General features: G+C 40.3%; 1 protein-coding gene across 2 annotated transcripts in view; it reads left to right on the top strand.

Annotated features, from left to right (window-relative positions):
• EPHB6 (EPH receptor B6) overlaps window positions 1–5,433 on the top strand; it is a 71,053-nt gene extending 65,620 nt beyond the window's left edge. For both annotated transcript variants that reach the window (XM_032680336.1, XM_032680334.1), the window contains exons 13-17: window positions 612–827; window positions 1,801–1,950; window positions 2,092–2,285; window positions 3,516–3,671; window positions 4,726–5,433. In XM_032680336.1, the coding sequence (XP_032536227.1) occupies window positions 612–827; window positions 1,801–1,950; window positions 2,092–2,285; window positions 3,516–3,671; window positions 4,726–4,834 (825 nt within the window). In that variant the 3' untranslated portion in view covers window positions 4,835–5,433. The remainder of the gene's footprint in view (window positions 1–611; window positions 828–1,800; window positions 1,951–2,091; window positions 2,286–3,515; window positions 3,672–4,725) is intronic.
• Window positions 5,434–12,381: the final 6,948 nt, after the last annotated feature.

Here is a 12,381-nt window from a genome sequence, read left to right on the forward strand (position 1 = left end):
GCATGTTCCAGTTTGCCTTTCTAGTAATGTATATAAGACTTTATTCCACAGAATATTTTCAAGTTTCAACATTGTAATGAAGTAATGAATCTTGCAGTTATTTTTAGACTCATAGTTTTCAATGCTTTTTCTAGTAATGAAACAAAAATGCAGGCATTTTTTTGGTATAGTTGCTTCACTTCTCTTTTTTACTGGTTCATACACTAATTCAACCACAAATCCTTTGGCAGGTACATTTTGAAGAGTATGTGAACCCATTGTGTAGAACTGCATAGAGCCCATTGTAAAGATCTTAGTAAGAGCAGAATTGTCTACTGCCATTCATTTAGTCATCTTAGTGCAACTGGGTATAGGATGCTAAAGGAGAATGTGGCCACAATAGGAGAATTACCTTCAGAAAAAGATAACTACTAGTGTCTGATTTCATTTTAGACTGATTACTTTAAGCACTTTTTTATTCGCTGTCCCTGAACCTTCAGATTTTGGCTGAAGTTAACATTTATGTTCTCTAACTTCATAAATCCACCTTGTTACCTTGCTTTTTGTTAATCTTCCCTGTTGGCTTTGTGTTTTGTGATCATAAAAGCTTCTCTTTGCCTCCTCACTTGCAGCAGAAGGAGGGACAGTTCAGTGTGTTACAGCTGGTAGGAATGCTACGGGGGATTGCAGCTGGCATGCGCTACCTTTCCGACATGAACTATGTGCATCGTGACCTGGCAGCACGTAACATCTTAGTCAACAGTAACCTGGTGTGCAAGGTGTCAGACTTTGGGTTGTCCCGCTTTCTGGAGGACGATGCTTCAAATCCCACCTATACTGGAGGTCTGGTGAGTTACTGCAATGGTGTGAATTAGTCAGCAGTGCTGACAGCTATAGTTATTTTCTGTGTTCCTCTTTGATTTGGTGTACCCTTTTTAGTCCATCTTGAGACCATAGAGAACAGTGGAGTAGAGCCTTCTGTCTCTGGGGCAATTTGTTCCAAACCAGCAAAAAACAAAGGTAGCAATATCTGATTCACTCTGCCAGGTGAAGTTCTTTTTGGCATGATGGTGAATAGGTCAAACCTCATAGCCTGATGTAGCTGTTATCTTCCTCCATTCATTAGCTTTTTACAGGAAGGATAAAGGACTGAAAGAGAGATTGAAATCCTGTACCACCACCCTTTGAGGAAAGAGTTCTTTTTTTCCTACAGAAAAGATAAATGGCCTAAGTATATTTATGGGCTTATAACTAACCATCAAATGAACTTATTGTCTATGAAGTTCTGGCACTTTATACACATACTACAAAAAGGGTGGGAGTATAACAGGTGGGTTGAATATGAAGGGGATGCAGAAGAATCCAGTCACTGAAAAGCAAAACAATTTTTAGATATATCCGTTTTGAAGAACCAGCACCTGAATGATACTTCATCTTGCCAGTCATACCTAAAGATGGAAAGAGAAAGAACCTAATGCTAGCCACTGAGTATAGTGTTGCAGGTTGGGATTATTTAAATGGCTTTAGATTTCCAAGTGATTGCAACTTTCAGGAGGATTTTACTATATGTTGCTTTCAAATGCTGTAAAGTAGAGGTCTGTAGCAGAAAGGAGGCATGATTCTCTCTTTTCATCTAGATTTGTCAATAAAACAAGGTTGAAACCTTGAACATGATTTGAATTTAAACCAAGTGTCTACAAGACAGAATCAACTGGACTGTCACCCCATGCTCAGAGTTGTGTTGTGCTGTTTCACTGATGTCATTTTCACAAATAGTCCTTATCTCACTAATGTTATGGTTGGTTTCTGTCTGCTTTCTAGGGCTGCAAAATCCCTATCCGTTGGACTGCCCCTGAAGCTATCCAATATCGCAAGTTCACCTCCTCCAGTGATGTCTGGAGCTATGGCATTGTAATGTGGGAGGTGATGTCCTATGGTGAAAGACCTTACTGGGACATGTCCAATCAGGATGTAAGTTTTAGAAGTGGTGAGAATGTACATCCGCCTCTCTATTCTATATCAGTTCAAGCAGAGAAAAATCATAAACACCAACTCACTGAAGGTCTTTTATTTTCCCAGCCATGATAAAGCCTTGTTCTTCTTTTGCTGCAGGTAATTAATGCCATTGACCAGGACTATCGCCTGCCACCACCCCCAGATTGCCCAACTGTTTTGCACCTGCTGATGCTTGACTGCTGGCAGAAGGAACGGGTTCAGAGACCCAAGTTTGAGCAGATAGTCAGTGCCCTAGATAAAATGATTCGCAAGCCATCTGCCCTGAAAGCCATTGGCACTGGGACCAGCAGGTGAGATGAGGATTAAATGCAAAATAATAGGACTTGGCTCTTGATAGGCATCATGAGGAACAGAAAACAATAAATCATTTTTTTTCCAACCCTCCCATCTGAGACTGGGAACAAAAAAGAAGAAAAAAAAAAAAGAGAAAGCAGGTTGGAAGAAATATGTATCCTGATTCATTTAATGGGTGATGAGGAGTCGTGAGTGCTGAATGTGACAGGAGATAAATCTCAGTGAGTTGCACTGAGGATGAATGAGTGAGGGATCTTAGGGAATGAAGGTAGGGGACAAATCTGTGTGTGGTTGCATAAGATATTCTGTGATCACACAATACTGTGTAACCACAAGAGATGATGAAGGAAAAGAAGACCTTATGGAGAGAAGAAATTCTCCAGAAAATAATAATTAGAACTGCAGCTTGCATCCTGTATTTTCCCAACTGCATTTTGCAACATGATGGAACAGGGGGCAGGAGGTCAGCAAAGGAGAAGTCTCAGCGGAATAAGTGGTGCCAAGGTTAGATGACTGCTGGGCTGATGACAAAATTACATCCTGCTGGCCTGGAGGGTTTTCCCTGTGGTTATAAATCTTGTCTCTGTGGAATGCACTCCACATCTGGGGGAGGGGGAAAGTATCTAGTGACTTCTGGTTTACTAAAAGCAGCAAGTGTTATAGCTTCAGGACAGATTCAGACGATGGGGAGAAGAGCAAATACCATGTGTGAACATTCATTTCTTTGGCCTTTTACTACTATGCTTTTATCTGATGGGTGTTGGAGCTGAAACAACACACTCATTCTCTCATAGGTTACTATCTGATCCAAGGAAAGCATTTAGGAGAGGGAGAATTAGTCACAAAGTTGAAAAGGTATATAAGGTCTCATCTTTCCTTCAGAAACCTCATCACTGAAGCTCTTTGCCCAACCACTAGGCTTAGACCCAGAAAGTGTGGAAAGATTATGGGCAAGGAGAAGAGAATGTGCCTGAGCAAGAATGGGCAATGGGAAGGATCAATTTCTTGGGTTGGTTGACTGTTTTTAGGCAGAAAAAGGGACACAGATAGCCAAGAAACAGCATATCATGGTGGGACTTCATGAATCAGGGCATGAAGAACAAATGCCATGGTTCTTCATTCTGTACACTTCAGAGATTGTGTTCTCTTCCTCTCATGTCTTTTACTTTACTAGTGTGGTCAGCTGAAGTTGATAACTTGGGTTTTAGAACCTGCCTCTTTTGCAGACCATCTCAGCCTCTCCTGAGCAACTGTCCTCCAGATTTCCCTTCACTCAGCAATGCCCATGAGTGGTTGGATGCTATCAAGATGGGCCGTTACAAGGAGAATTTTGACCAGGCTGGTCTGATGACGTTTGATGTCATATCACGCATGACTCTAGAGTAAGTAGTGGGACAGAGAGCAAAAGATACCAGACACTGAGTTTTCCATGCAGAAAGTGAAAGCAGTCTGAGAAATGTTCAGTAAGAGCTATGTGGAGAATATATACACGTGAAAAAGGAGATGGAAGCCAGAGCAAAGTAGCTGCTGTTTCTTACATATTGCTAGGGCCTCTGGGCATCGTCCATACCATGATACATTTGTAGTGTGTTTCTATAAGCACTAGTACTGATCCAGTGTGCGTTAGAAAACATATTGTCAGTGTTGCAGAGAAACTGTTACATCAGAATGTTCATGACAGCTACCACAGGTAATAACCACTTTTAAGTAGATATGTAGAATCAGCCACACCATCTACTGTACTGAAGTGTTACTTAGAAGACAGGAGCCAGGAAAAGGAACATTCTTGGAATCATAAAATGGTTTGGATTGGAAGGGACCTCTAAAGATTATCTCGTCCAAGACCCTTGCCATGAGCAGGGACACCTTTCATTAGATGATGCTTCTCAGAGCCCTGTCCAACCTGACATTGAATAGTTACAGGGATGGGGCATCCAGAACTTCTTCTGGCAACCTGTTTCAGTGTCTCACTACCCTTTCTTGTCTCTCTAAAACTACCCTTTTTCAGTTTAAAACTGTTGTGCCTTGTCCTGTCACTGCAGGGCCTGGTAAAAAGTCTTTCTCCATCTTTCTTGTAAGCCCCCTTTATATACTGACAGGCTGCAAGAAGGTCTTTCTGGAGCCTTCTCTTCTCCTGGCTGAACAACTCTAACTCTCCTTTTTTTTCAAAGGAGAGGAGTTCCAATCCTCTGATCCTTTTTGTGGCCCACTTCCACTGCTTCTTTTTGTACCTACCAAGTTCTGCCAACACCCCCCCTCCACCCACACACATTTGTCAAGCAAAAGCAGAACCCTTGTCAGCAGTTTCTTAGAATATACAGATATATGCGCATATATATCCATACGCATTGATTTGGATGTACAGCAAAATGGACTGAGACCATTGAGAACAAGCAGCCCATTTTAACAGTTTCCGTGTCTTTTGTTCTTTTGCAGAGATATCCAACGTATTGGCATCACCCTCGTCGGTCACCAAAAGAAGATTCTAAACAGTATCCAGCTCATGCGAGTCCATTTGAATCAACTTGAACCGGTTGAAGTGTGATGTTTACACCATCCTTATTCCACTAGTCTCAAACTCTGGAAAGGTTCTGGGGGAATTCAGAGGGATTTTCACTGTAAGAAAAAATCGTCAGTATGCTACTTGAAGACTTAATGCACCCAGAGTGCACGCTACATGTCCTGTTCCATGAACAAAAACAAAGCCTTGCTATGATTTGAAAGCAGAGCTAAATGACTGGTGGCAATTAAATGTGGCTGACAACATACATTGGGAATGGGTTTGGGGTGGGAAGGTTATAATAACATGGGGCGGAGATGGGATAATAACTTGGACAGATCACAAGCACCTGTTGCCTCTTCTCTGCCAACGAAAGGTATCTGACAAGTTTACAAAGTCATCAGCAGGCTTTGTCTATGGCCAAGAGCCCAGCAAAGCTACAAAGACATAATAAAGGCAAAAAAATTAGCATTTTTTTCAGAAGAATGGTCTGAGAGATTATTATTCAGATGGAGCATGAGGCTATCACTTGGTATGCCAGCTCAGTCCAGAACTGAAGTTCCAGGTGGTGCACAATATGTCGTAAGCAATAACACATTACCTAGTAAAGAAGTTGAGAGTAAAGGGTTCAAAATTCAATGCTATTTCACATGCTATTCTTGGATCTGCTCCATGGTAGAAATTACTGATCTTTTCTGGTTATGTGAGGAACAGTCCATCCTTGGTGCTACACAACCCTATTTCTGCGACTGCAACAGAATGGATAAATAAGAATTCGTAGAACCAATCCTGCTGGATCTACAAGTGGAGAGGGAAACAAATAGGTTCTGGTTCTCACAAGCCTATTCTTACGAGGAAAGCCATGATACTCAGAAATCCGGAGTACCCAGAATTTTGATTTTGTTCTCTTCTGACCCCCTTACAGACACTGAAGAGTGTGACAAAATCCAAATCCTTTGCTCTTGAAAAATACTTCTTTTTCTCACCCTGGCCCTTGGGCACAGCTGTTTGAATATTGGTTTTGAAGAAAATGCAGACCTGTGGTAGTGAACTTTAAATAGACAATTGGAACAAGGAAGGTGAAACTCACAAGTTTTTGTCAAAAGTGATCAGGGAATGGTACCAGTCCCACAAGTCACTTCAGTCCTTAAAAATCATTAACAATGTTCTTGAGATTGACTATGTTGTTTGGTAGAGGTACGTGAGAGTGACCAGAATGGCAGAGCTTATATACCCCTTCAGACAGACTTAAGGAAAGATCTGCTTTGAGAAGGGGCAGAGTTTCAGGGCTATATCTCTCTGTCTATCCCTATGCAGGAGTAAGAAAACATGAAGCTGAGCTTGAGAGGAAAACTCATACACTTGGGGAAAACTATACACTTGCTACCTCATTAATACATAGGAAGGGAAATAGAAATGTCCCTGTTAAACAAGACCCCAATGACTGTACCTTTTTTGTGTCTAGAGAGGAAATAACCCTGACTGTTCCAATATGTGCTCATCTGCTGGCTCACTGTGAGCTAGTCATGAACTTACTGTATTTCTCCAGCTGTCAAGGTTAGAATATCACAACTACTTAAGATACTACTCCTGTACAGATTTAAGGATTCCCCCAGTCAACCCAGCAATTGAAGACTTTCGGTCTAAAGGCATGTTTAATAGTGATTGAAGAGTCCAATAATATGATGGGAGGTGCTCCAGAATAGTTGCTCTAGAATAGCCAACACAGTTCAGGCTCTTTGTTAAGCCATTAGAGCAACATTATAATTAATTTTTTTTAGCTGATGAGGGAAAACAGCAGGGCATTCTTTCAAGATATAAAAAAGTCAATACAAAAACAATACAAGGAAACATGAATAAAACATTCATGGCAGTACAAAGAGAGTGTGAAGGTTTAAAAAAACCCCACACATCAGCCTAGAGTCCAACCCTAGAAAATTTCAGTCTGTGCTTTTTAAGGGGTTTCTGTAAACTTGTAATACTCACACATCCAGTCCCATGTATGCTGACTGACTGTCAGCTCCACCCACGGCATCTGAGACAGAACAAGTGTTGTCCTTTTCAGAAAGCATATTGAGCACAAGATGTTGAGGGGAATCTGTGGTCTCTAGCACCTTCCATATATATTCACCAGAGGACAACAGTGCATATATGCATCTTTATATATGAGTATATTCTAGAAGTTCTACGTGCCATTTGGGGAAACGTGGCAGCCTTTCTTTTCCATTGGGTGGCCAGGATCAGTGGAGAAATTAGCGATCTAGTTCAAATCCTACGGCCTCTTTTCAGCCTGGCGGAAATTTTTATGCAGAAAATACACTATGGGAGCCTTGTCTGAATCTTATTCTATTGTCAATGAGGTTTAGTAGCCCCTTGTGGGGAGCTGCAGTGAATTAACCTGCTCACTGGTAATTCAGGCAGTACAACATTTACTTTAGCATATGAAGTGTATTGCAAAGTTGTTTTCACAGTCAGTGGAAAGGGATTTACTTGCTATACCAAGGAAGGCATGTAGTGATTGGCTGTCATAGATCTCCTCTTCCTCCTCTTCTAAGGCATTTTGAAATCTCCCCATGATAGTTCCAAGTCAAGTATCAAGGTGTCATGGCTGTGGCTAGAACTGCACAGGGACAGACTTGGCATCACAAACTGAGTGCAAATGGATAACTCTTTTCTCTAAGTCTCTCCATTCTCTTTATTCCCAGTCTGTTCCTTATTTTCAAGTGCTTATTTTCTTCCATAGGTTGGAATGCAAATGTCCTAATGTTGCAATGCAACTTGTGTTGTTTGTCATCATGTCACTCCTCAACTCTCCAAGCATGGAGGAAAGGCAGTCATGGCAAAAGCGTTAGAAATATCCTGACCTTACTTTTCTCAATTGTCTGAAAACAGAAATGCTACATTCTGTTTCCACAGTCATCTGGGATGTCCTATAGTATATGAGCACCCTCAACAGGTAGGGATAAGGATCAGGAGGGAAAGGAGTGGGGCTCACCTAGGCACCTGATATCTGTCCTTCACCAGAACAGTGAGAAACAATGCCAAAAAGTCTTACAGAGCCATATTGTTTGCCAGAGGAGTAATGGGAGATTAACAAGTTATTGCCTGCCTTTACTCTGTATGATTTCTATAGTATGCAGTGTATAAGAATAATGAGTAAATTAAATGCACAAGGATCAATGCACAGACCTTCTTGAGGGCATTAGGTATTTTTAATGAAAGCTCAGAAGAGTCATACCTATAGTTAAAAAGAATATATTGCTAAGACTAATAGCTTGAACATCAACTTCTCACTGTCTGGAAACAGGAAGAAACTTCACCTTAAGGCAAGTTGTTTTGTAATTATTCCTGATGAGGTTCCTTGAACCTACCTTTTTAGTGTCAGTTGCTGGAGAGCCTCCCAGACAGATAATTGGATCTGCACCAGTATGTCAGTTAATGTATTGTGCTGCCAAAGAGCATGTCGGGCAAGCAAGTTCCCACCTATGCCGCTTTGGCAGCCAAGTGAAATTCTCAACCAGGAGCTACATGCCTGTGCACTCCCTGCCTCACTAAGCCGTGGCATGTTTATTCTGAAACAGGCCCCGCTCACCAAAGTGTTCAAAGACAAACATGTAAACTAAGATTTTTGCATCCATACCTGAAATGATGTTGAGGAAAGACTCCATGATGGTCTGACTTACAGAGGGATTTCTATGTTTTGAACCTGAGTATCCTTAGTGCACATGCAGGTGAAATGGCTTGCAGACCCTGTTTGGGTTTTGTTTGTTTGTTTGTTTGGGTTTGGGTTTTTTTTTAATTGAAGGATGTAAACTTAGTACAACACTATATTAAGGCTAATTTAGGGAGCATAAGCTGCTTCGTGGAGAGAAATGCTGAAAGAGGCTGTCTGTTTAGTACAAATATATTCAGCACTTAGGGCTATCTAGAAAGAAAGAAACTGCTGTAGCTTCCTTAGTCCCAGAAAATTCATATGTTATAAAGTTGAATGAAACCTCTGGGTGTGGTGGGAAATGATGAGAAACACCAAGGAACTCACCTTTAATAAGCAAATAAGGATAGAACTGTCCCTACCACTGGATCCTCCTTGGTTGGGAATTCCAGCCAAGTCTACCTGAGGGATACTCTAAGTGAAGGCAGCCAGATTGAATCCATTCTGCCTTTGGCTTGCTTTCTCACCGGTCAACTACACGACTTTTACACATACAGATGCAGCTAGGCGATAGATCTGGGTTCAAGCCAGAGATCTGGGTTCTTTCCTTTTCCTGAAACCAGGTGATGCTAGAAGAGCAATGAAATCAGCTGATCACATTTTCCATGCTAGCAACTATTCATGGGTTCCGAGCATCCTGAGGATTGCAGACCACATGTAAATTTGAATCTCTGGATATCATTAAAAGACAGTATGGAGGAGCAAACCTCATGTCCAACTAAAAAGCTAGTCTAATCCTTCACTTTTCAAATCTGTGGAAAAAATGGCACCTGTCTCAGAATTTACATTTTGTTGTGGCATTCAAGGTCTTTGTGCTGTGTGTATGAAGCTGTTCCACTTCAGTGTTACTGAAAGGGCTGCACTGAGTTAATGAGAAATCACCATCTTCTAGACCTTGCCGATCTGTAACTGGGGCCTGTTCAAAGAGGAATCACTCCCCCTGGTGTGCTGAAATACAGAGCTGCTCTCAAAAAGCGTTGGAGCTTAGCTATTTCATTTCCCTTTTTCAGGTGATAAGAAAACTCTGTTCTTGAAATATTCTCAGTTGAAACATGCAGATTCATGAAAACATACTGAGTTTTCTTTCTGGTTTCTTCCATGATCTCTCTTCCTTGAATGAACAGAGTAATGTAATGTCTTCTAGTCAACTGCTGTAAAAGCAAGTCACAAGTATGAGTGCAATGGGTTGGCATCTGTGCCTCAACTAGTTAATACAGTTTGGTCTGTTATTTATATCTCATACAAGACCAAGTGTACTTAGCTAACAGTGATAAAGCTGTTTGCTTCTTAAAGTTAATCCCTTAAATTCAGACCATGCTGAGTAAGGTTGGGTTTTTTTACAGTGACTCTAGAAATCATACATGCTGCTGGCTGATACTAGAATTTTAGTTACATCTGTACAACTCTCTCTCTCTCTCTGCATTTTGGTAACTTTTAGCCAAACCTATACTGCCCGATCTGTAACAGATTGATCATTTATAAACAATTCTGTTGCTGAGAACAGACTCTAGTCCTCTTTGAAGCGTACTAACTGCAAGTGAACAGGAGATTAAAAATAAGAAAATCAGGTTTACTCAGACAAATCAGCTAGTTCGACAGATATGAATGAGAAGGCACTATCTGAAATAAGCTATTTAAAAATAGATCTATTCATGTTGCTCTGTTAAAAAGGACAGTAATTATAATATAACCTTACTGTCTCTATTATATGTTGTAAAACTGTTACTATTTTAACCTGTCATCTTTGTGGACTCATAACAAGAACAAACTAATAGCAATAACAATAATAACAATTATCATGATAAACAAGTGTGGGTTTCCCCAATGAAGAGGACTACAGTAAGAATAGTCAACAGCTGAGTTGCCTGCAGTTTGTACTGAGAAGCAATGGTTGGATTTTTTTGGACAGGTAAAATATTATTGCAAAATAAAAGATCAGTCTATCAGACCTACCAAGTAGGAGACTACATGTCTTCTCTTCTTCTGAACTCATATCCTGAATTTAGATCCTCTGAATAAGCTCTCCTTTTGTGGACCCAAGTCTGAACATGGGGCCTCCAAATATCATCTGCAGGTTATACAAAGTACTAGAAATAAGACCAAGTCTTTTCACAAAAAGCCATGAGCATATTGCCATGGAAATTAAGGCAGAAGAGGGAACATTGATCTTTACCGTCAAGGACATTACATTTCACCTCTTGACCCACTAGTGAGTTTACCTTACACTTGACTGAAGAATCATTCCTAGAAAGGCATCTCATCTTGATTAATTCAGGAATAATGAATCTACGAGATACATTGGACTGTTTTTTCCCATGGCTATGATAATGTTTAATTGATGTTTGCCTGACCCTTCTTTACACTACCCAATTGGGATAAAGAGCTATTTGTGATCTGATAGTTCTGCATTTTCCACCATCATTGGGTCACATATTCACTTCTTTATACTCTAAAAAATTGAAATATTTAAATGTCTTCCTGTCACATATCTTTTTTAGTTCTCCCTTCATTGCTGTGGTTCTCTTCTTCATCACAATTTTGGGCTTCCTTTTTAAGAGGAGAATATCAAGAACAGACAAAACCAGTCTCACTATTACTATACATGGACAGGAAACCAGCCTCTTACACTGACATATTCACCCACAGATCATAGTAAGCCCTTCAAAATTAAGTTCTTTGACTACTAGGACATTCTGATCCTTCTGACATAAATGTTTTTTTTTTAGGGAACACATTCCGTGTAGATAGAAAGTGCACTCTTTTTTCCCCATCTGTCAAGGACTAACCCTGGGTGAGAGTTTTCAAAAAATGGATCTTTATATAATCATGGAATCACATATATTGGCATTTTACAATGCTAAGCAGTCTTTAGTTAGTATTGTCAATCTAATAGACCATAAAATGGTCCATAAGTCAAGTTTAGACCACATGAGATCAATTTTATGAGAGCCTTGCTATCCAAATCTCAAACTAAATACTCACAAGAGCCACCTTAATTAAGGAAAATATATCACTGTCTGCCACTTCCTCCCTAAACACAGTTTTCCTTTGCTTGCTGGGGACCTTGTCAGAAGAATCAGGCATCTGGCTATTCCTGGGTTGTAAGGCCTTCTTAAATACAATACAGAATGAACCTGTGACTTCAATTTTCTGAAACTCCAAGGGCAGAAGTCACAAATCCTGGGCCTTATTGCTTGGTATTATTTTAGTGGCAAGTAAGAATGTACAAATATAAAATGCCTAAAAATTAAAGTGATCCAGAACTTTAGTCTCCTTAATGGCCTTATCAAAGATAGGCTTTACCACGTGCCATATATTGGTTCTAAGTCGCATATGTGTGATCTGATGGGCAAGCATAGCAGCAGTATCCTAGGATCTAAAATAAACCAGTCAACAAAATCTTAAACAACTGCATCTTCTCACTGAAATAGATTAGGTAGAGCAACTGTGGATCACAGGCTTGGGCATTTAGGTGTTCTAGTCTTTTAGTGGATCTGGATGGTCATGCTGTAAAATTATCCTGTCGTTTGTTATATAACTCTAACTGTGCTGTTGGGATTGCACGAGACTATGGTGTATGTGTTCCATCATAGCAACTCAGTGTTATTTCCACACATCAGCTGGGATCCGTGATCCCATTCACATGGGCATGTAACCGTGTGAATTACTGAGTCTTTTAACCTGATGATAGAATTAAAAAATAACATCCACTTTTTCCAGTACTTTTTTCAAATTGATCCATTATAATCAAGATCCCACAATAATGAACTACTCTTAAGTTCTTAAGTAATGTCCCAGCCTCCTACCCTACCCTCCCACCCTAATCTCCCCTGCTTTTTCTTTTTTTGACATACCAAGCTGGATCAAGGATCATTCTTGG

Source organism: Chiroxiphia lanceolata, chromosome 2 (assembly GCF_009829145.1).
Source record: "Chiroxiphia lanceolata isolate bChiLan1 chromosome 2, bChiLan1.pri, whole genome shotgun sequence".
NCBI classification, from domain to species: domain Eukaryota; kingdom Metazoa; phylum Chordata; class Aves; order Passeriformes; family Pipridae; genus Chiroxiphia; species Chiroxiphia lanceolata.